This window comes from Topomyia yanbarensis, chromosome 2 (assembly GCF_030247195.1).
Source record: "Topomyia yanbarensis strain Yona2022 chromosome 2, ASM3024719v1, whole genome shotgun sequence".
In the NCBI taxonomy this organism is placed as follows: domain Eukaryota; kingdom Metazoa; phylum Arthropoda; class Insecta; order Diptera; family Culicidae; genus Topomyia; species Topomyia yanbarensis.
Genome location: NC_080671.1, coordinates 18,526,286 through 18,551,608, shown reverse-complemented (window position 1 = coordinate 18,551,608; position 25,323 = coordinate 18,526,286). Strand labels below are relative to the sequence as shown.

The 25,323-nt window shown below is 40.5% G+C and overlaps 1 protein-coding gene across 5 annotated transcripts in view; it reads right to left on the bottom strand.

Moving 5' to 3' along the window:
- The window catches only part of LOC131682232 (protein Shroom), a 764,905-nt gene that overhangs the window by 382,123 nt on the left and 357,459 nt on the right, over window positions 1-25,323 (bottom strand). For 4 of the 5 annotated variants that reach the window (XM_058963577.1, XM_058963578.1, XM_058963580.1 and 1 more), the window contains exons 5-6: window positions 1,272-1,908; window positions 301-1,188 (exon numbers count right to left, since the gene is read on the bottom strand). In XM_058963577.1, coding sequence (XP_058819560.1) covers window positions 301-1,188; window positions 1,272-1,908 — 1,525 coding nt within the window. The remainder of the gene's footprint in view (window positions 1-300; window positions 1,189-1,271; window positions 1,909-25,323) is intronic. The other variant, XM_058963579.1, reaches the window with a different exon arrangement.

Genomic DNA, 25,323 nt, shown 5'->3' with positions numbered 1-25,323 from the left:
AACAAGCAAAAACCAAATTAGTATCAACTTGAAGGAGAGGGTGGGGGCGGTAGGGTAGATCAGTTTAATCTACATTGAACGATCCACAGGTACAACATGGAAGCAAAATCCCGGTCGCGAAAATGATTTATTACAACTTGTTTTTGTTAAACGTTTGCAAGCGAGCTCGTGCCGCTTAGCGCGACATTTCAAACAAACTTTTCGTGACATGGATTTGCATAAGCTTCGACTCGTGCTGTTGGCATGTTTTTCGCAAACATAGTAGTAACATAATGTATCGAGGAGGAAAAACGAGCCTACCTTCGAACCGTGGCCAGATGAGCGGCGTGCGTAGTTGCGATAGCCATGCTGGCGGTACTATTGATGGCCGGCATAACGATTGATCTCGATCGTGGCGGAGGTGGCGGGGGAGACACATTAGCATCCAGTGGATCTTCCGGCGATGTTGGGCTACTCCCGTTGCTGGCTGGAGCATCGATCGGTGTTCCATTGCTGTTGGCGGCAAGGATCAACGTGGCGTTGCTAATCATCTGTGAATCAATCAGCTGAGCGTTCAGAGGGGATTGAACCTTATTCAGCAGGTTCATCGTGTGGACGGAAGCTAACTGATTGCGTAGATTGTTGGCTGCTATCTTGTCCAGCTGCTGTTGGGCTGCGATGCTTGCCGGGGAGTGCAAACTCGGATGGTGGTGATAGTTGCCGGCGATCGAGGACTGCGAGGATGTGGTGAGATCCATGGTGCTTTCCGAGGAAGAGTAAGCACTGGAAATGGAGGAACGTTGCGAGACCGATTTGTGGGACGGCGGTGATCCGGACTGATGCTGCTGGTTAAGGTTAAGCGTCGTTGGTCGCGACAGATTGTGGCTGCTTTCACGGGCGTGAGCCTGCTGTCGTTCGAAGTAAGATATCACAGCGTTTTTCTGGAACGCTTTTAGCGAAGGGTTCGAAACCCGGTGGGTTTTGGACGGATCGAAATACGTGTACCTCGGTAGGTGTTGCTGCTGCTGTTGCTGCGGTTGCTGCTTGGGTGCTACATGACTAAGATTTTTAGCACCAATTGAAGCTGACGAGCTGATAATGCTATTATTGCCACTGTTACTGTTAAGCAGGGAAATACCTTGTTGCTGGTGCTTCTCTAGCTCGTTGATGCGATCGGCCACCGACTGCCAACTGTGCGGACTGAGTTGTCTGGAAAATAATAATCTTGGTTTGAAAGTCTGTGACTGATGAACTGTATTAGAAATTGAAATATTGAAAGCATCAATACTCACTTGGAACTGTCAACCAGTGGAGTCGTAGAGCCGCCGACGAAAGCGTTATTCCCATTACTGTTACTATTGCTATTGTTACAATTACTACTGCTACTGTTAAGGTTGCTAGGAATCTCGGTATAGGTGCTGATAGGAAACAGCCGATTATTGCTACGACTAGATCGGATCGGACTGTTGCCGCCCGCAATCCAGGTGCTACCGTTGCCGCTGCTGGCCGTAGCCGGTGGTGCCGACGAGGATGATGCCAGCGAAGCGTTGGACGAGGTTCGGTGTTGAAAGCGCAAATCTCCCTCCCCAATCGGAGATCCACCGGAGGAGCTAGACGAACTGCCCTGCTGGTGATGTGGCGACAATTGCGTCGACCCACCGTTTGGGGAGGTTTGGACACTATGCTGACCGAGCGGTACCTGGTTATGGTGGTGATGATGATGATGATGCAGATGCTGATGGTGCAGTGATCCCATCGATTGAGACACCAAACCTCCGATCGAGCCGACTCCAATGACAGCGGATGACTGATGACTGAGATGCTGCTGGTGCTGCTGCTCTTCAGTCGTCATGTAAAGGATGCTCTCGGAGTTGTGGCGCTGTGGTGTTCGGACCCGCGAACTGTGCGCAATCAGCTGAGAGGTGGAACCTGTTGATGAGTAATGCAAAGTGGTAAAAATTGAACTATTAGTCACTGTGTTCGATTTGTTTTGGGGGCATGTTCAGGGTAGGTAGTGAGTAATGTTTGTATGATGTGTTTGTTAATGCTGAAATTAATCATAGTTTACAAATCCATAAATATTTTGCGAAATATTTGTACCATAAATTGAGGCAAAAAACATCGAATCTACATTGTTCATTCAGCATTTCAAAAATATAAACAAAGGATGCAACTAAGATGGAAATGATTCGGTAAATCGCTACCAATTAGTTTCCTAAATCAGCGATTCATTGTGTATTCGCAATTCCTGTCTTCGACTGACTTATGCAATTATGGCTACCTTACTAGCAACCATCATGAAACGGAAGTCCATCATTTCGGAATTACCACAGACACATGTGTGAAGTGCGGGCTTCCGCGCAATGACACTGCCGGAATGCTATACGACAGTCGCAGGCCGAGGTTCAAGGTAACCGTCATCTCGAAGCGGCAATGTGGGCAAAATTGTTCGGGTTTTATAGCACTTTACCAACCCGGGGAGGAGCGGTTTAGTTGAACACGGTAATAAATTTGCCACGGCAGAGACGAAATTATTGCGCTTTTGCAACTATACACAGGAGATGTCTGTAAGTCTACCTTCCGTGATTTCGTGAGGCGGATTCGTGGTTTGTGGTAGCGTCAAGCAAGATACTAACCGGTGCAAATTAAATGTCAAATTAGGACTTTAATAATGACGGATTTGTCTTGGAATGTGGTACTGTTACTGGAAGGCGTCGGTTGATGCCTGGGTGTGCATTAAACTTAAAACTGGAGACTTGTTATGCATATTTGAAGATATTTCTCACATCGTCAAGGTACTCGGATTATTTTTTTATGGGGAATAGACTAGACAGTCTAATGGCAGTTTATATCCTTTGTCTCAAGTGAAGTGCATTGTTTAGGAAGAGTTTTTTTTCCGAGAGTTGTCCAACTGGAGCTGTAAAATATAGGTTCTCGGGAGGGCTCCCCGTCGAATAACTCACTACAATAGCAGACGAGACGGGAAATGTCACTCAGTACTGTCTTTACGCATGGACACACTGGGCCAGGGCCCCCGGGCTTTTAGGGGCCCCCAACTTAGGATGAATATAGAATCATTCAGAAGGCTATGCTCCAAAAAATAGTAGCACTTAATAGTTTAGAAGTCTTTAGCGCAGGGGCGGATCCAGAAAAAAATTTCGGGAGGGGTCCGAAATTTCGATTTTAAAATTTTACATTGTGCAATTAGCAATACGCAAAAACCTTATTTAATGAATATGAGTTTCGTTGCTCAAATTTGGTTTCAAATTATTTTAAGTGTGAAATTAATATAATTGAAACTAATTTAAAATTTCTCAACAAGTAAAAATATTTCGGAGGATCCGCCACTGCTTTAGCGTGTGGGTAACCATGGGTCAAATTCGCACATCGCACCTTAACCCATGTGACGTTTTAAGACCATCAGATAATCAAGCGGAGTGATGGTAGGAAACGAGGCACTGCATGACCAGGATGCTATTGGACCAATTCAAACGTCAATCCAACATTTCGATTGAAGTTTCAATTCATTTTGAGCATAAAAATGAAATGTTTTCCAAGCAGGAGCGGCAACCGACAAGGTGGCAAAATTTTCACAAGGAAGCTGTACAGAAAATGGAAGAAGAAGAAGATGTCGAAATTCGGTATACAATCCTTGTTTAGCAAGCGATCCGCGCATGTGGCAAATTTTTATTTCTTCATCACATCAGGGATTGTGATTGAACAAATCTACGTGAATATCTCTAAAAAGGACTCCTGGACCTCTTGAGTTCTCACGATACTTTCACGGCTAGATTGGGCATTTTCCACTATGCCGTCGTCTGGTATAGTCTGGTATGACACTCCGCCTTATTAAAAATATTTTAGGCCGTCAGAATTAGGAATCAGAATATGCTGGGTCAAATTGAACTTATCCCGTAGGTAGTTGAGGATTTGTGCCTCACGCCAGCGTGTATTCGATGTTTCCCATTTCGACTGTTTTACATGACTAGTAGAGAAATGAATTTTTTTAATTCAAATTTTTATTCATTTATGTTTTGGTTTACATTTTGTATAATATTGCAATCTAAGTGAAAGCTATATGCATTTGCTTTTCATCTTTGATGAGCTTCGTTGGTAGATGGTTGCATTTCTGTTTGTGGTTAATTATGAATTGACTCCTAATAGTTGTGGTAGTGAATTATTGAAATGAATTCTTGGGCCTTTAAAAAAAAGACATCTACAATGAGAGACTCTCATTGATTACTTTCTCTTCTGTTTATAATTCGATCGCTTTAACATTTATTCTTCAACTCTTTGCATACTATGCTAGTAAAAACCACCGTCTTGCAATCTGTACTGCAAAATAAGTGAGAAGTGCGCCGTAAAAATCAAAAGAGAAAAGTAAACAAAAAATTACTCATTGTAGACATGACGTTTTGCCTAAAAACTCTAGAATTGTGTTTCTCGTTTGGGATCATCCATAAACGACGTAGCATTTTTTGAGTGATTTTTAACACCCCCCTCCCTCATCGTAGCATTTCGTCACAAACCCCTAAATATCCCCCTGGTATTTACGTAGCTTGACGGTAAACCTCCCCCCCTTGACTCCGTAAAAAATTAAAAAAAAAAACCATGTTAGTTAGATGAAACGGGTAAAGCTACGTAGCATGACATGACCCCCTACCCCCTGTTGTTAAACATCATCACAAAATACAAAACTCCCCCCTCCCCCATATAATGCTACGTCATTTATGGATGATCCCTTTTAATAGGTTCGAGTAATTTCGACGTTTCGCTGTATTTATTTGATTAACAATGAAGGTACTTTGTACTTTCGAAAGGTGATAAGGCTAATTATTGTTATTATTTTTTTCCTTCGGTCTCTTTCTGAATTGAGTGCCTATCACTCACACCAGAGAGGCGTCTCTACTATCAAAACCCTAGACATGCCACTTAACTACCGGCGCCGTCTTTGAGATACTAATTCGATGAATATAAAAATATTATTACTTTAGTGGATTTTCGGCTTTTATGGTCTTTTCCACATTCCAAATTAATATTACTTAGGGACCATTCATAAATTACGTTTAGGGGTGGGGGTTCGACAATTCGCGACATATTGTGACAAATGGGGGAGTGGGAGTAAGCTATAACGTTACGTAACATGTTTTTACTGAAGACAAAAAATTAAAAGAAATTTGTTACGTAATAGGGGAGAGGAGATAGATAAATTTGTGACAATTTGGTACATGGGGAGAATACGAGTCAATTTTGGGCAATTTTTGCGTTATGTAATTTATGAATGATCTCTTATAATATATTTGTTTGATTTCTTCGCCTCTGCGAACCGTTCACTATGTAAGAAAGCACAAAGCTTCTGTCAGAATATATAACAAAAATCTACAACCACCAACAATTTGTGCATGAAGATACACTATTTCAAGAAAGAGTTCTATTCCTGCAGCGAAAAATGCGAAAATTTAAAATGAATGAACCTCGAATCGCTCATTTAGGTTCGACATAATATTGATTGATTTCAATGGCTGCAACATTCAATATTGTTCAACTGTAAATGTAGTTAAATTATGATTGAAAAAATGTGGCTTATTTTTAAGCTGGCAATTGACTTTTTCCAGTTGCATCGTATCAGAAACAGTAAGAAATTGATAACAACATTATTGTACGAATTAATGTAACTTTTTTAAATCAAGTAGTCGTCATTTATTAACAAGTCGAATTTTATTGGCATATTGCTAAATATTTTTCCTAGATTGTTATAGTGTAATGACAATAATTGAATGAACCGTCGACATTGTAGTGTTGAAGTTTAACCCGCCTTAATGCATCATTTCTCATTATTGACGGAAGCACTCTTCCGCCCCAAACAACGTCTTACAACCATGAAGGTCAGATTATATCATATGGGAAGGGAATAGCGCAGCTGGTAAGTCCATTACACTGTACGCAGCTCATCTGAGTTCGAACTCCCACAACCGCATCAAAGTAATCTTCCGTTTTTCGATAGTACCAGGAAATCTAAATTTTTTTCTCCATATATTTTGATTCCTAAAATATTTTTCAATACAATCACATAGTTGAATAATTTGGCTCAAAATTGAAAAAAAAATCTCAAGGTGGCATATATGGCTCCCTGATGCTGGGGATCATTTTCTGATTATCCTACTCTACAGCAGTTGATTCCGGTTCAATAAGAGGGGGCCCTCAGCTCAGTTGTGCCCATGGGCCTCGAGTGGTCTTAAGACGGCCCTGATGTCACTCACTAAAACACTGCTTAAGGTCAATTGCAGTGGGCCATGATTCTGAATGCAATATTCATTGTACGGTTCAGATATGTGCGGGCGTAGGGCTCGAGTGTTTGTACGTTAAGGTGTTATATCGCGTGTAGAAGGTCTAGTTTATACCCCCTTATTACCGAGGTATTATCAAGTGAGCGCGATCGCGGGCGTAGGTGTGCGAGTATGATCGCAAATGGCTTAAGCATTCGTATGTTAAGGTGTTTGTCGCGTGTATAAACACGATTTTGTAACCGAGGTGCCATTCACATATTCGCGTTTGTTTTTGTATGGTCACACAGATCATCATTCTGATATTTAGTGTTCGGTGTACGATTCACATTCTGACAGGGAGTGATTTATCCCATATCACTAGAGTTCTCATGGTCATGTCGCCATGGAACATGTTGTCTAGTGGTTATGAGAACTTTTTTTAAATTGGTCAAATTGAAGGCATGTACCTAGACTGCTAGTACCGAGGATAGAGACTTCCGGAAGTGATCGATTCATGGTCGTGCGAGCACTGGAGTTTGTTGGTTCACGCTTGAGACCGCATTTGAAAATTTATAAGCGCTGAGACGTTCACCTTATCACTGGGACGTTAACATGCTTGCGAGATCGCGGGTGCAGGTTGCGTGGATGATCGCGAAGAGTTCGAGCATTTGTATGCTAACCTGTTTGTTGCGCGTATAAATTGGATTTTATAACTCCTTTCACACATTCGCGTGTGTTTTAGAGGGTCGCGCGGACCGTGAATTAGATACTTAATTTTTAATGTATGGTTCAGCTGCTAGAAGAGACTGAGTTCTCCCATATCACAAGAGTTCTTGGTCATATCGTCATGGAACGTGTTGTCTAATGAATGTGGACGTCATTTTTTATTGGTTTAACTGAAGCCATAAATCAAGGCTGCTAAGATCGATGGTAGAGACTACCGGACGTGACCGTTTCATGATCGCACGAGCAGTGGGTTAATGCTTACGACCGCGTTTGTAAATTATTAAGTGCTAAAACGTTCACTTTATTCCGGAATGTTTAATGTTGGCGAGATCGAGGTTGTAAGTATGTGTGGATGATTGCAATTGCATGTTCACGTGTGAGACCAGGTTTGCGTTATCGCGAAGGCCACGTTTGTACGTTTGTAATGAAAGAAATTGGTGTATATGAGAGAATATGCAATTTATTGTGTTAGTAAATGTGAGTATGAATCGAATTTAAGATATAGTAATACAGTGAAGACCCTTTTTTATCAGCCCCTTGACGAATTTTAGGCTGATAAAACGGGGACATTGACAAAACCGGGATTTACTCGAATTCTACTTGGTTCGTCTGCTAGAGCCCATCAAACTACCAACTATCAATTTTCATATGAAGCTGACAAAATTGGATAAAAAATCTGATAAAATCGGGGGTAGATACCCGGGGGCTGATAAAATCGGGTTTTAACTGAAAAGGGAAAAAAAACATGCCGAATAAAGAAAAAAGAAGGAAACAATATTATTTGTAGTATACATGGGTAGTGGCAAAGCAAACTACTAGAAGTAGATCAAAAACAGACTAATGAAGAAAAAGAAAAGAACACAAGTAACATGTAATCAAACTGGTAAAAAATTTTCATGCTATTCTGACCGGGAATGGATGATTTACGTACGTCGTTTAATTAATTGCACCTTAATTTATCAAATTCGATCTTCCCGAACGAATCGAATCGAATGCATGAATTGAACACCGGAAAAAAGTGACCAACGAATCCTGGGAAAGGGTTACCCACTATTTTATCATATACGCCAGCTCTGTCTCCATTTCCTGACTCAGCAGTCACAAATACTCAGACGAACACATACACAGATAGCCATACGACTAGCGCATAGCAGTTGGTTACCTGCTACGATTGATGTGTTTCGGTGAACCCAACCACTAATACGCTTCTACTTTCGCAATTTTTTTTTTTGTTAGCCTGTGAACGATGACGCTGTCGACCGATAAATCGACCTACAATGACCCCCACCGCGAACTGTTTTCACCGTTTCGTTTTGTCCTAGATAACGAGAGAGATTTGGCCCGATCGATGAGAGGGAGAGGTGACGATCTGCTTATAGGAGACATTGGGGGTCGATAGGTCAATTAGGAGGTATTGGAGGCTGTGGCGGTGATCACGATACTGTTGGGAATATGTGATGACATTATCACAGTTCCTCGATGGCGGAGTGGTTAACGCACCCAAATGGAGACTGGGAGATCGCCGGTTCGAGTTCTGCTTGAGGACATATCTTTTCTCAATGTTTCCAATTAAAAGGTGAATTTTCACCGTTTCTTCATTCTCACCATTCCAGTCATTCCTTCTCTGTCTGTTTTCTAGTGTATGACACTGTCATTAAGCTGCGGCTCACAGCAAAAGCTAAGCCACACCGACCATTAGTCGGCCACATGAGCATACACAGGCTAATGGTTAATAGTTAGTATGGGCAGTTGCACAAAACATAAAACAGGCCCATAAGCCCCTCGCGGTTTTCTCGATGCACCACTATCGAGGCGTAATGAGGGATTCTATGAGAAACCGACTGACCACAAAATATGACCATCGTCGATTCCAACGAAACTTTGAAGTTGTGTTCGGTTTATGAATCTCCATGATTTTCTCTGACAATTGCAATATTTTGATACAAGAGCAATTTTGCAAAAGGGCGTAAACATTCTAAAATTTTTGGTTCGATTACTGTATTTTATAGAGCTAAACTTTCTGAGAACGAGTTTCAGGGAATAAATATTAATGTACGAAAAAAATACGCTGAAAAAAATGTTTTGTCATTTTTCATAAAAACAAAAATTTATGTTAAAAATTTAAATTGCTAAAAAACCCATTTTTCCTAATTTTTTATATTTTATCAACAAAAACTTAAAGAGAAAAGAAATATTTTGAATGTGATTGGAGAAAAAAGTTTTTCTAACAATAACTTTATACATGTTTTTAAATTTTATACTGAATAACATACAAAACTGTAATTTCATTACCGAATATAATTCTAAGTATCGATTTAAATCAAAATGCATTTAACAAAAATCTTCCAAAATGCGATAGTTTTCGGTGTATTTGCAATTTTGTTCCAATAAAAATAATTAATTCGTGTAATTATGCCCTTTTTAAAAGTTATTCCTATAATAACATGTCAAAAATCAAATGTTTATCGCTTTAAAGGCGCAAAAGAAACTTGAAAGTGTAATTGGATAATGGAGAAGCTTTCAGTTAAAAAGTTTTCCTAACAACAACTTTTAACATATTTTTTAAGTCATACTATTTGCAGTCAAGAATTCAATTTTCTTTTTGAACGATATTTTAAATCAAAATGCTAATAACAAAAATTTTCTGATCGTGGAAAATTTTTAGTCTTCAATGTCAGTGAAACGTGTAAAATTTCATAGGAATCTAAGATGGTCGAACACGATTTTAAATATTTTCGGACGGATCTTCGTGGAATTCCTCGAATGCAATAACCACCTTAAAGCAATTGTCTGTTAGAGGTTCTTCAAAACTGATGCACAAATGAGAGCAAGAGTGGGTTAAAAATTCACTGCAATCAAAATCGATATAAGTTTTATTAAGAGCAAATGTCATGGGTTTCATTTGAAAGGGGGTGATCATCGGAAATTGATAATTAGCGCCATAATGAAATCCCAGATGGCGACTGTCGGTTACCACATAATAGTGAGAATCATCATCAATATCACAGTCATTTGAAAGGGGATGGTCAGTAAACGTCGGAAATTCATGATTGGCGCCATTTTGGAATTCAAGATAACATCTTCCTGTTATCACAAAATAGTGAGAACAATCATCGGTAGGGGTGTCATTTGGAAAGGCCTAGTCAGTAGACAGAAAATTGACGATTAGCGCCATTTTGAAATCCAACATTGCTACTTCAGGTAACTACCAAATAGTGAGAATATGGGTATCATTTGAAAGAGGGTGGCCAGTATGTAGCGGTTCCTAGTGTACAGGGTGTTACATGGCTAGCTTTACGATCTTACTAACACTATGGGTCCTTTCTGATTGGAGTTCGTACATAGGACACCATGATATGATATGAATAGATAACGTTTCGAGTACAAAGTGGGTTTAGGACCAAGTTCTTTCTGGAGGTACCCTGGACTTCGCGATGAGCACTGGTTTGGAACTCTTTTAAACTAGGGGTGTCCCATACCAGGACTGTCCAAGATAACAAAATACCAGATGAAATTTGGCGGCCCTTCGCGATTAACCTCAGCCCTAGCAACATAGATCCGTGTGTTCAGTTGGACTAATAAAAAATAACGCTCATATTCAGTAGACAATACGTTCTATGGAGCCACGACCGGAGACTAGTTATATGGGGGAACGCACTCTCTTCTAGCATCTGAACTCAATACTGAAAAGTAAGTACCATATTCACGGTCCACGCGATCATTCAAGACTGCACGCGAAAATGCAAATGGGCGTACAGTTATAAAATCAAATTTATACAAGTGAAGTTACACGCTAGCACACGTAAGATACAAAAGCCCACATGATCGAATATAAGGGTGGGTGTAGCGTAGTTGGTAAATCGATTGCCTTGTACGGAGCGCACCTGGGTTCGTGTTCCGACCCCCGCACATATGGTTAGAAATTTTTCATAAGAGATTTTTCTAACCCGAAGAGGCGAATGACCTTAAGGTTAAAACCTCTACAATCGAAATAAAAAATAAAATAAAAATGATCAAATCAATTACAAACTCTCGAGCCTCTCTCCATGATACATATAGGTGAACATGTAATCGCTATCATCTACGCTCAACTCCACCCATTGTTAATCTCGACTAGCTCACGGCTATACCCACTCAGGGTCGACGTTCTGGCTTGCTTCAGGAGGACTCACTCACCTTAACCATTCGAATATATCAACGTGCGTAAAGCGAAAGTAGACTCACGAAAGGGACACCAAATATTATAAAAGAAATGTGGCACGAAGCACATGAAAGTTAGTTAAACATTCTGCTTGATTTATTGAGATTTCACTTTGTAAGGGGAAAGAGGGATTGGGAGAGGATTCGTTACGGCTGAACAGAAGCGGTGGCTTCCTGAGAGGTGAAGAAGGACGACAAGTGAATTACTTGCCACGCTGACATTTCCTCCTGGGTTGACTGCTTGGGCGACGTTTCTGGACGTCCTTTTGATTGCCGGAACGCTTCGTATTCTGGATTCACCAGTAGACCACCTGCTCTTTGTCTTTCTTCGTTTGCTTGCCGTTGAAGTGGCCTTACTGGCTTCCCGGATTTGATCCCCAGCAAGAGTGTTGGATACATGTTCACTCTCATAGTCGATCCGATTACTCCTTTTGTTGGCACACGATGTCCCACGTGCTCACTAACGGGGCGGCAGTGCATCGGATATCGAACTCTAGCAACCGGGGGAGCTCCCGCCGGACCTTACTAGAGCCCTCACCTCCAAGACTGTGGCTACCGTCCTCCCGTAGTGTGTGGCTCGACAATAACGGGCTCTCGTCGGTCATCAGCACGGGGCTCGCCGACTTTCCTCGTGGTAAAGTGAAACGGGGAACTCCGGATCACTTCGTTCGACGCGCATAGTTTCTTCCCGTCCCGGGCAAGAGGTCGTTTCGATAACCGTCTACGCCGGATCACTCACCGGGTTCAGCAAAAAACCTTAAACCGCCACTCGTCCTGATTTGTCACTCTTCGTTTCTTCGACTTCTTCCGCGTGACCTTTTCTTACGACCGGATTTAATTTTTTCGGGACCGATTTGGCGGACGTTCTTTCGTGACCGCTATCTAACACTCTTTGCCAAGCTTTTCTGTCTTCACGTATTCACTTCCTCCTCGCTCTTTTTCCGGAACTGTCACCAGAGATCACGGGTACCACCATCGTGGATAAGTGATGCTCATACGATAGAGATGTGACCCATATATGCCGTCCTCGTAACCATAGTGGTAATTAGGGTTAGGAAAGCGAGGGATTAATGAGCTTATTAAGGGATTTCACTTAAGTTTTCAAAATTACATTCTTATGCCACAATTTTTACAATCTACAGTAACTACGATATATGATTATCTGGCCTCCTTTTGTGGGATATATAATTGTTTCCCATTATTGTTCCCGATTCGTCGGTAACACCATCATTTCAAAAATAGAAAAATACCTTGATAATTTAGTGAACGCTATTGCACTTATAATCTTATCAACATAGTCTCAACGAACCAATGAACGCTTATTCCCACACGATCGTAAAGTCTCGCACATCTGAACCGTGCAGTCGATATCACAATCAGAATCACGGCCCGCTGCAATTGGCTTTACGTAGTGTTTTAGTGGAGGATATTTCCTGTCTCGTTTGCAATTGTAGTGAGTGCTTCTGATAAGGAACCCTTCCGAGAACACAGCTCTACAGCTTCAGAAGGACAACTCTAAAAATAAATGCTTTTTTCTTACACCCGGTTTCAATACAACGTCGTACATTTTTTAGAACATGTATGTAGAAAATCCCTTATCAAAGATCAACCACAGACCTACCAGACATGACACTGAGAACAGTTCACTGAATAAAACCTGATCATCATTTCCAATTTAAATTCGCTTGGAACACTATCGCCGCCTCGTGGCGATTCTTTGAACTATATCATCTGTTTGACACATCTGTCCGTTTGACATGACGGTACATTGGTGTGCGTAAGTAGTTATTATGGGCAAATGCATCCAACAACAAACATCAATTAAACGAAAGTCAGACCTTTAAATTTGTATTCTGAAATAAATGGAAATGGGTAAGGTAGAGGCTTCTTTACAGGCAACTCCACTATATGAGGAAATTGAGCAATGGGTAGGTCATGTTGCCTAGAAAGGATTATCTTAAACACAGAAATCGAGGAGGACAATTTGATCCGTGCTGTAATGTGGACTGTTCCCCACAAGTTGTGCTGAAGATTGTGGAAAGTGTTTGTTTGACTAAATTGAAATTGAAGAGAATGTTTCAACACAACGCTATTTGATTTTCATTATTTTATTTTCAACTGAATTAGTATTAACTCTTAACAATGTGTCAAATAATTTCCTAATCGACTCTCATTTGATTGTCAGCAGAAAAACATGCTGAATTAATTGCAAACTCTGCCAAAATCATCGTCTTTGCGGTGCATTTTGATGGCCACTGCTTCCTGCATACATTAGGTTTGTTCCAGTACACGGAAGTCACTCCGGAGTAAACAGGAGCAAAAAATCTTTGCTCCTTTTAACTCCGGTTTGCTACCTGAAGAAGAAAAAGGAGAAGAAGAGAGTACAGGAACGATTTTCTCCGGAGTACTTTCAGTTTCTCCTGGTACTGGAACAGACCTATTGATCTTCTAAAGTTTATCCTCGTTTTTTCATACAGAAAGCACCTTAAAGTTTTGATTTCAAGACGAACGGTTACTACAATCAATTGTAGAGTACCAGTTTATTTTTGTTTGTTCCTAACATAGTTCATTTAGCACAATAACGGCAATAACAAAATGCGGACGCTTAATGGTATGTGTTTGGGTATTTTTGCCAGTCATGACATACGGTTGCGCGCCTCTTGCGGTGACCACGGAAAGTTATGGGAATGGTAATCTAACGTTTGAAAAGGCCGTTAAATTTTTGCAACACTTTGGTGATTTCGAGTGTCATGTCTGGTAGGTCTGTGGATCAACCTTGAATGGAGAGGGTCTCTAGACTGTGAAAAATACATCAACTAACGTGTCGATGACATGTGCCATATTTCAACCAAATCTGCTATTCGTTGATAGATCTGCCATAGAATTGCTCAATATAAAATTATACCATGTCGAAAAATATGAAAATAGAACCAACGCAAATGATGAAAAATAGGAAAACAAAATTAAAAATGGAAAAATGAAAAAAAATCCAATATCAAATATCAAAACGAATGGAATAGAAAATTAATGTAAAAATTGCGATAAATAAAGAAAAAACGGTAAAATGTTGAAAAATCTGCAAAAAATGGTAGTCATAGGACAAAGAGAAAAATTTATATATGACAAAAAGGAGGAAAAAAGTAAACTCTTATAAATGGAAAACGCGATATGGACATTAAAAGATGGACAAAGAGATGTAACAAATAAACAAAAATAAAAGAAATTTAGGCAAAATACAAAAATAAGCATAAACATGGAGTAAACAAAAAATAAAACAAATGGAAAAATCAATCATAAAATAAATGAGATGTACATGTAAATAAATTTATATAAATGTAAACAGTAAAAAAAATCGGGAGAAAACTATAACTACGGCATAGTCGCAGAACGAATACAATAGATGAATGGGCGGAAAAGCTAAAAATAAAGATAATATGAAATGTGAAAAGAGCAGGAAAGAGAACATAAAAGAACGGACAATTAACACAAATAAAAAAACTGAAAAAATGGAAAAAGATGGAAAATGGCACTACGAAAATATTTAAAAATCAAATAATAGAAAAATGCCAAACGCAAAACTTTATTAGGGCAATGAGCATGAGCCTATTTTGGTTCTATTAGGGAAGGCGTCGCTTAATTTCGGTAATTACTCTGCTTCCAATCACTTGAAGGTCTATATATCGATATTAGTAACATTGCTTCATTCATAAAAAACAAGGAAAAGAACAAAAAAAATGAAAATGATGATAAAAATAAAAATCAAACTAAAGGAATCAACGAGAAAATTGAAAATAAAAGTAAACATTGGAAAAAAATAAACTACTGGGCTGTTAAAATTATAAAAATGGAATAAAACGAAATAAAAAGATGAACGTAATACAAAATTGGAAGGTAGAGGTCGTAAAATAATAGATAAAAATAAAAATAAGAGGAAAAGAAAATAAAATAAATTCAGCAGAGTATGGAAAATGAGAAAATTTCAGAAAACAAAAACTGAAACAAAAATAGTAAAATAAAAAACCGGTTTATGTATTCGAGAATAAAAATAAAGATAGAGAAAAAGAAAAATGCACAGAATAGGTTAACAGATGTAAATAAAAGTGTTAAACCGACCAGAACAACGAAAATTTATGCAAAATCATAGGAAAATCAAAATAGAATAAGTCGAAATTACACATGGAAAATATAGAGAAAAATGCTCAAAATGTTCATTGAACAAAGTGAGCAACGGAAATATACATATTAAATGGAAAATTTGGACAACAAAAATAGGTTTTGACAAACCGCAAAGATGCAAAAAAGTGGGAAAATTAAATAAATTTACTAAAAAAAACAGAAAATGTAGACAGAATAGAAAAGAATTCATAATGAAATACAAGAAACAAAATAAGCAATTAAAAAGGGACATTAAAAGGATAATATGCAAAAAAATTATCAAACTTTCAAACATAAAAATATTAAAATATGAACAAAATGGAATAAGCGGGCCAAAATAGAAATGGAATATACAGAAAACGGCAAAAAATAGTAAATAAAATATTAACAAAATAGAAAAAATAGAGAAAAGTTAAAAATAGAGGGGTAAAAATTTGAATTAGGTTGGATGATAAAATGATTACAAAATGGAAAAGAAAAAATATAAAAATGGAAAATTTATGAAGAATCGACATGAAACGGAGGCAAAACAATTTAAATCTTATCGGTCAATTTGAAAGCCCAGGCCGAAAAATAAAACAAAATTCAACAAATGAATCAAATTTAAAAATGGAGAAGTGACATGGAAAAAGGAAAAAAAATGGGAAACGATTAAGAAAAACTAAATATAGGAAAATATGTAATAAGTGCAGAAAACAAATACGAAATGACACTGATTTTTTAAATGTTTAGAAATATACAAGAAAACAACATAAAAACAATTGTAAATAATACAAAACGTTTTTATTATAGCAAAAAACCTTTTTTCCATTTGTGGAAAACGAAGATACAAAAAATTAAATGAAGAAAAAAAATAGAGTAGTAAAAAGAAGATAAAAATAAAAAAAAGAAGGTTACCTAATTTACTACTACGAAATAATTGAAGATATAAAAAAGTATTGCAAAAATACACGTAAAACATTGTTGAAGTGTAGTTGAAGTAGAAAAACGGCACCAAACATTCACACACAACTTGTGTAATCGCTTGCAGCAACTGGCTGATCCCGAGTTCTGTCTCGAGAAGAAATCACAACAGGTTTTGGCTTGCTGACGAGAACGCAAAAATGAGCTTTTATATTTTGGTTGTTTAGGGATCAAGCACATTTGAAAAATTTAATTTCAAAAGGGCAAAATTGGACAAATCCCGTTACTCGGAACCTGGTGTAAATTAGTTTTAATTGGTATTTATTGTCCAGCTAACACCAAGTTGGTGCCAGTTACTGAGAAAACGAATTCTAAACACAAATACCCATTCATTTTGCTCAAATTGGCTTTAACTAGTGTACAGTAAACTTTAAGTCGGATTGACGGTACCATTGTGCTATTCGACCGAGAATCCAATTGACGTCCTCGCCTGTAAAAACTTTCAAGCTTAAATCAAGCCGATTACTAACTATTCGCATGAAACACTCCAACGTCCACCGTGAAAGAAGTGTCTTCCCCTCGCGCTGCTGTAGCACTCAGCCCAACGATTCACACTCCATCGACTACCTTGAACCTTCCAATCCAATCTGGCTGACACAAAAGCAAAGTGATTTCTCACCTACAAGCAGCCAATCTTGTAAGAACTATTTTCATGCAAATCGCTAATAAACAGATAAATATTATTTATTTTTCTTTCTCCCTCCGGCGGCTGCCAGATCTCCGGCACCAGTCGTCCGAAACGGCGTGTAAATCAGCTGCCACCACGCAGCCAACAAACTTTATGATTTAAGTGCGATGATTTAACTCCGGATGTCATGCGTCTCTTCAGTTGATGCACTCACTATACTCCGCACACACAGGAGGATCATGGTAAAACCCCGTTGTCACACGAACCACCCCCTCGCACCACGGACTTTGACTCGCGCAAAAAGGGGAATGACACTGACCAAAGCAATCGGCCCACCAAACAGGGCCGCCGTGTCTGCTCTCAAGATGTTGATCACACAAGACACTATAATTACAGATTTTATTGCACCTCATCAATAATATTCTACGTCGTTTCGATATCGGCGATGGCGAACGGAATTGAGTGGAACTACGTGTAGAACATCTTCCGTGCCATCAACGCCAAAGATCGCCACCTCTCCAATCGTGTTTCGCGCAAAATGGTACTTTGCTGTTTCGCCAGGTCGGTCGGTCATCCCTCGGAGCAAATGGGATTATCTATAGAATATGGCGGTAGAAGATTGGAACAGAAACGGATGCGATAGGGGGTTTGCTTAAGGTGTGACTATCGCCGTGTAGCACAAAGGGTAGTAAATCTGATCGTCGTTGTTGTTCGCTGTGATCATTATTAGTAACGGCCACAAGATGTTCTGGTTGATTAGAATCGTAATCGGTTCGAACACAAGACCGGGGTTGTTGGATTTGGAAAAGCCATAGCGACGACAAGACTTCGCAGACTGTTCTTAGGATAGTTGAGGGGGCTTCGATCGTACTGAGGCTGAGAATCTTTACAACGTCCTACGCTCTGTAGCGTTATACTAGGTCATTGCTGATTTGAACCGGTTTCAACTCTAAATATTTCACCGTATTTAACCTTGATATTCTTTACAAATCGTTTCTGAACCTGATCTTAATAAGGCATGAAAAATACTAGTTCGCATTACACAAATATCGATTCGGTAAACTCTATTGTTCGTGACTATAGTGATCAACTCTTAAATAGCCGATTAGTCATACCACTGGCAAATGCTGGTTGTATCAAAATAATGTCTTTCAATCAATGCACAAAAAACCCCTTCCAACGATCAGGTTAAAACTGGTCACTAAATTTATTACTCAGCCCAGCGGCCAATGTTATCTAACTCTCATTGTTTGCGGTCGTCAATTTTTTTGTGCTTGTGTGCACAGGCGGTAATTTCGTTTCGTCAAGCGCCCCCGTTCGGTCGGCGTAATTCATTTTATGTGGAACTGGGCTCCAGCAGCATTCAAATATTCTTACCGTTGTCCCCTCGGGGTCCGAATTCTGATCAGGCTGTGTTTCGTATCACCACTGCTGCAGCGCTGTTTCAACAGTCCCGGCACGGATCGATATGCAAATTGGGACCCTTCCATCGACATGCCGGTCATTATTTCCCGCCTCGAGTTGCGATCAACCACGTCACCCTGGTGCGGATCGTCGTCGTCGTCGCTGATTGATTCATTGTTCTTTTGAGGCGAAAGAACAACAGCAGCAACAAAAACTGGATCAAATATCAACTCTTCGTAGCGGTCAGTGGGGAAGGGGGGTGGGGGAATCGACCCGAGATTTATTTATGGGCTGCTATGTGACGTTTGGACCCCACCACCGGTTTTCACATCAGGTCCTACGTCAATTGAAAGCGAGAGCTCGGTAGATGATCGATTTCAGTTTCATGTGTGGAATGTGACACAGGATATTTAAATGCTCAGGGAAATGATACAGGAAAAATTGAACGAGGGAAATTTTCAATGCCGGAGGATATGAGAGTAACTAGTTTACAAATAGTTGGCAAACAATTTCAATTCCATGGAACTGTGGTATTGCGATCCTAGTTCTAACTCTGTAAATTGCGATCCATGTTCTAAGCGCAGAAATGCAAATTTTGTTTTAAATCGCATGAACAGTTATGGTCTAAGCTCGCTAGACGCGAATCGGCTTGCCAACTCGGACAAAATTTTGTCGGAGCAGACAGTTCTATCTAACAGCTCGTCTAACCTCGACCTTAACAATATTGTTCGATTTCCTGTAAAAAAGTATACGCCGATTTAAGCTGCTAAAGACAATTTATAGAACATGATCGTATTCAACTTTCAGCTCAAATGACACGTTCCCCATGTTGATCGGACCCATTTGTTGGTTGATTTATTACGGGCTTTAACCTACTTGTTCATTCGCCCGAGAAGATAATAAAGTATATACATATTACATTACATTTCATTGTAGATTTCATTGGCGATATTCTAAAGGCTAACTGATAGGTTGTTCGTTTGCGGGTCGCTGGAGAGTCTTGGATTTTGGAGTGAGGCGAACAGTCCGTGGGGGTACCTATAATTTCTCGAACAGCTCGGCATCTCTCAAGAATAAGATAATTGTTTCCTCACTTGACGGGTCGTTGGCCAGAATGCCTCAGAATGAAGACGGTTGTTAATGGAGGTTTTGGAGGTTTCGGATGTTTTGAAACTCTAGACGATCTACCAGAAGATATTCCACGGTGAGTCTGGTTTGACGTACCTGCCAGACGGGGACTCAGTTCGAGTGATCGTGTATGTGCGTGAGTTATTTTTGGTGTGTCAAACGCGTAGGCGAAGCGAGGGCTCTCTGTTCGAGCCTGTTACTCCGGTCGGTCCATCGTTCTGGTCTTCCCATGATTTTTTGGAGGCTCCTCCAGTGGCCAATAAAGTGAGCCATGGTTTCTGCTTTGCAGGGGGAGATGATATCCGTCGATGGGTCCAATTTGGTCAGCAATCTTTTGGCCTGTCTCCCACGAGTTGCCAATGAGTCGGTTTCCTCATTTCCGCTGATCCTCGCAGCAACCGAGTGCCCAGCATATCGTAGTCAATGGATAGTCTGTATGTAAGGGTGGCGTGACGTTTCCGTTTCCAGGGCTGATATGACCGACATAGAGTCCGTCAGAATGATACTCGGAATTCTCTCTGCTCTCCTTGCAATCGCGAAGCAGCGATGGCAGCAGCTTCTGCCACTCAGCATTCGGAGGGACTGCTCTCGAGCCCTGTTCGTCTCGGACTTACTCTCTGCCAGAGTGGATTGCCCTACAATCCTCGGACGTCTGGATCTTCAAGCACGCGTTCGAGCTCTACGTAATAACTCCCTTCTGCGAGTTCCGTTCAGGAGAACCAACCATGGTTGCCAGAGCGCTGTAACCGGACTCCAACGAATTTTTAACAGTGTGGCGACGGCCTTTGACTTCAACCGGACGCGGAATGCTATAAAAGCGAAAATGTTGTCAATTTTAAAATGTAATTAGTTTAAGCAACCACCATTGGGGCCAAGGGGCTTGTTGGTGAAGGTAATAAACATAAACATAACGGAGAAGCTTGTGGGGAGGCGATAGGCCAGACCAGCTCCTATTTCGCAAACCCTCACTCCAACTTTCTTGCAGCTTAGAAGCGTCAGTGTAGATCCGGACGTAGTTCGGGAAACGTTGATTTATCAGCTGAAGGCGTGATCGACGGCGTGGGAGGGCCTTCTCGCAGCGACCTGAATGGGTAGGTGTTGGTGTTAGGACTTCTTGTGTACCAGGGTCATCCCGAGTTCTGTGGAGACGAGCTATTTCTGGGAGGTCTGTCCCGGGGTATTCCTGGAATATATTTTAAGCCGTTTTCAGGAGGGTATAAGTGTTACCAGAAGTCCTTTCGAGAAATCCCAAAACGCGTCTGAGTGCGATGTTAGCGCGCGAATGCTCGGCAGTAGGTTAGAGGCCAACCGAGTCGTTCTGTTGTACACGGGAGCAAGGATCTGGATAAGCCCGTCCAAGTTGTGGCTGGTTATTTCAATACCAGCCATATTTTGCTGTTGATGAGCGCACTGTTGACTTTCAAAGCAGTTCTCCTGTCGCATTTCGGATGCCGAGTACTGATGGTTCGAATGAGGCATTTCCGGATATCACAGTCTTTTTTGACAGTCCGGAAGTGCGATACGAATTTTTTGGTTTTCTGCGGAAAGGGATAAATGTATTTCGGAGTTTGACCGGTCTGTTAGTGGCTAGGTGATAGAAATTGCAACAGTGTGATACTTAGCATTTAGCGGAGGCTATGTTGGACCCCACTGATTCAGCCCATTTTCCGATGGCGTTTACTGCGACTTGTAGCTTTATCCGCACTCGAGCGGTCGATCCTGCCACTACGAAGATTATGATGTTGTCGGCGTAGACGAAAATATCCCCCGGCAGAGATGCAAATAGGGAGTTCATGCTGACGAGGAATAAAGTGGCGGGGAGTACGGATCCCTGTGGGATACCGTTTTCTTCCACCTATGTTGTGGATTGTAGGTTACTAATTCCCACTCGGAAGAGACGAGTCCTTGTTGTAGTTCTCAAGATTTCCTGTGACTCCCCAGCTAACTAGTTGCCGGAGGATCCCCTCGCGATAGACTGTGTTTTAGGTCTTGGCAACGTCCAATATTGCTATGTCGGCATGCAGATCGTCCGTCAGAGGATTCTCCAAAGGATCCGAGGGGGTCTCTACACCCTAGCGAAATGCGAATTGGCGCTAGTCAAGATGCGAGTTTTCTTCAAGGTAGGTCATAAGCCGTTTGTTGACCATCCGCTCTATAATTTACGCTACGCAAGGGAATAGGCTAATCGGCCGGAAGTCTTTCGCCGTACAGGGAGTGTTACCCTTCTTTAGTTTGGCGATTACAAGTGTCATTTTCCAAGAAGATGGGATGGATTGGCCATTCCAGGTTCGGTTCGAACATTCCACTAGCCTCGGGTGGAGCATGTTGCAGCATAGCGTAGCCGACATCATCTAGTCCCACGGAGTTGCCATGTGCGGAAGTGAGTGCCGCCGGAAATTCTATCCCGGAGAACGCACTGTTGAAGTCTTGTCCGGAGTTCGGTGGGAAGGATATGAGCGCTTTTCCGAGTCTTTTGCATCATGCTAAAAAAGTTGGAGGAAGGGCAGCGTCTGAGGATAACGAACTGAAGTGTTTGCCGAGTTCTTCAGCAATTTCTTGGGACTGGACTATTGTGGACTCCAAAGCTCAAGTGGTGGAAACATCGGGAGATATCCCTTGGAGCAACGCGTTCCAGCTGTTGATCTTCGCAGCCTCGATTATGGTTTCGAGATCTACAATACTCTGCGGCTCTTTCATTAAGTGGCTAGCGGGGGTCTTTTTAGTATCCGCTTTGCGGCAGTGGGTGGCTCGGGGTGAAGGTTTGCCACTTGAACGAGGAATACTGCACTCGGCGGCTTGAATGAATTTAGTCATTAGTTCGTCTGGTGTGTAGTGTGTGGTGCGAGGGATTCCGCAAACGTAGCACGACCGCAAATGTAGCTGTGCGTGGATGATCGCGAAGGATTAGAGCGTTTGTATGTTAACGTTTTTGCTTGGGTAGGCGTTTGTATGTCGCCTATGCTAGCGTGTGTTTAAACTAGATTGTATATTTGTGTGGTCATTAGTATATTGGATGTTCCCAAGACCGCGAGTATGATGTTTACGTATATTACGTGTTTGAGTATACGGTTCAGATGCAGAAAATGAGTTCTTCAATACCACTAATGTCCCATGTTGCTCTTAAACATGTTGTCTAGTGTATAGGAGCGTCATTTTTTGAGAAAGGTTCAACTCGGTTGTCACAGTAAAGATGGACACGTCTATCATTACCAGGACACATGTTAGTGAACTCGGGTGCTTCGTAGTTATACTGCCTAAGCTCGACCCTCATTAACAGAAGACAAAGATTTTGCCCGCACGATATTAAGCCTGTTCTAATGACCCTGCCACTTCTAGTTTTCCGATCTGTTTACTTCACTTCCTTGCTCTCACTTGAGTACTATGGCTCTAATTTTCATAACTTTCCCTACCCAGTAATCTCTAGCTAATTGAATGTCGTTAAAATGTAAAAAAGGTCCAACTAAATGTATGAACCTAGAGTGTTAAGACTGAGGGGAAGCGCTTCCGGAAGTGACCGATTCATGATCACGTGGGAACGCGCGTTCGTATAATACCACTTGTGACCGTGTTTATAAATTCGTCGCAAAAAAGAATTGGCATGAGTGCCTCATGTTTTGCCGCTTCCAGAGAAACGTTGGTTAATAGCTGTGAATTCACAATGCCTTCGGCTTCCAGCATGGCCGTATGTAAACCTCATCCCTAAGATGCCTTTAATCGCAATTCAAAGATAAGTAGGATAATAACTATTTATATTTTCAGTGTTTTTTCTTGTTTTTACAGCTCAACCGTGGAAGATCGACTTTAAGGTCTCCTCAAGGGCAATGGCAAGTTAATGTTAGACTTTAGTAGTAAGTAGTAGATTTATATCACAGGTACGTAGCCAAAGAGGAAGGGCGCTAGGGGTCTAAGCTCCCCACCGAAAGTTTTCGAAAATAATTTAAAGAAAAAAACATGTACTTTGGGGACTCTTAACAAATTTGTATCTCGTTTGGTTTGAAGAAATTGAGAAAATGTTGAAGAATATGGCTATTTTCAACCACCAAAGACATCTGACACGATACTCAGTGTGCGTTCTTCTGTAGTCCGAGCCAACGCGAAGCGAACGAAATGAAACAGTTATTGTAATATTGTGTGCCTTGTCTTAAAAACAAGAGAAACAACGACTTTATTCATTTGCCGAGGTGATCTGTCGAGAAGAGTGAGTCGCAGAAACAAGAAGTGGTGCTCCGGTAAAACATTGTGGCTATTGCATCCGTGATGTGAAACATTCGTCGAAGGTGAAAATGGAGCTGGGGCTTGCGGAAGTCGCCTTTGTCGAGTTCTATTATGTCATGTGTTCATTGGTGATAACGTTCAACAAATTGATATAGACGAAACCATTCGTTTTACATATCAACTTTAAATACGCAGTTATGTGTGACGTTGCTTTAATTAAGATGGATGGACGATGGCAAAATCGAGGATCGGCTGAAAGATTTTGAACTGCTTCCTTGCACAGTGGCCATTGAAAGATTCATGTCACACTTGCAAGAAATGGAATTCAATACAGAGGATACATATTACTGCTCGGTGTTGCACATATCGAGGACAAAATAGTACATGCCAGTTCTGTAGAAAACGGCACATTGCGGACTATTGCTGAGGATCCATCCATCCTCATCCACGGAAGTAAATTTTAATCCACAGCCTCCTGTATCATTACTTGAACCACAAACGGTAACGAAATGTATGTTTGCTGTTCGGGTAATATTTACAATTGCAAAAGCTGCGTCAGGTACCTCAAAATCAATAGCCAGTACCGCCGCCAGTAAGGAAGCTCGCACTGGTGACCCGTACGGGCAAGAAGCAATCTAGACCATCTGTTCGCGAATATGAAGGCAGTAACCATGACGACGACAGAGAAAGGCACAAGCCACTTTTGGTGGTGAGAAAAACATAGTCGCACACATGAAATCTGCTGGTTAAATTGGTTTTTCTTGTTTACATCTTCTAAATATATAAAGGATCCAAGCTTCGTTTAGAAAAAAAAGAATCGAACCAAGTCAAATAATCGAATTATATAATAAAGAAGCTGGAAGAATTTTATAGAAGGCAATTACGGAGGGCGACTAAAATGTTGCGACTGGATGAATCTATAAGAACATAAATAGGGGTTAACATTTCGATTTCATGTTTTCAGTATGTGACAGGCTCTCACAAACTAACAACTAAGTAAACAAATCAATCTCCTGAACTCGATAATTCAGTGAGCGATATAATTCGGAAGTTCAGTGATATAAAAGATAACAATTTTATGAAAAATTAAGGATCCGTGACATAATTGGAATATTTCAATAACCAATAGTTTCCGTTTTTGGAGCTAGCATCAATCCATCACTAGCATAGTCCTACTACTAAGTTAAAGTCGGTTTTCATCTAATTTTTTCTCCTTATGGAGAAATATAGCAAAGTACCAATAAGAAGTTGAGGAATTTCACTGTGATCCGTCCGAAAATATTTAAAATAGTGACCGACCATCAAATATTCCAATGAAACTTTACACGTTTTACCGATATGGAAGATTAAACATTTTCCACGGTCATTAAGATTATTTTGATACAACATCATTTTATAAAAGAGCGTGAAAGTTTCTACATGTAGCATTTTCGAAAGAAAAATGATCAAGTATCGTATTTTTTGCAAAAAAGCGAGCAGAGAACGAATTACAGGGAATGAATTCTTCTGCACGAAAAAATATACACTGAAAAAAATGTTTTTTCATAAAAACAAAAATTTATGATAAAAATTGCATTTAAATTGCAATTAAATTGCAAAAAACCCATTATTTTATTTTTTTATTTTCCAAACAAAAACCTAAAGAGAAAGGAAACATCG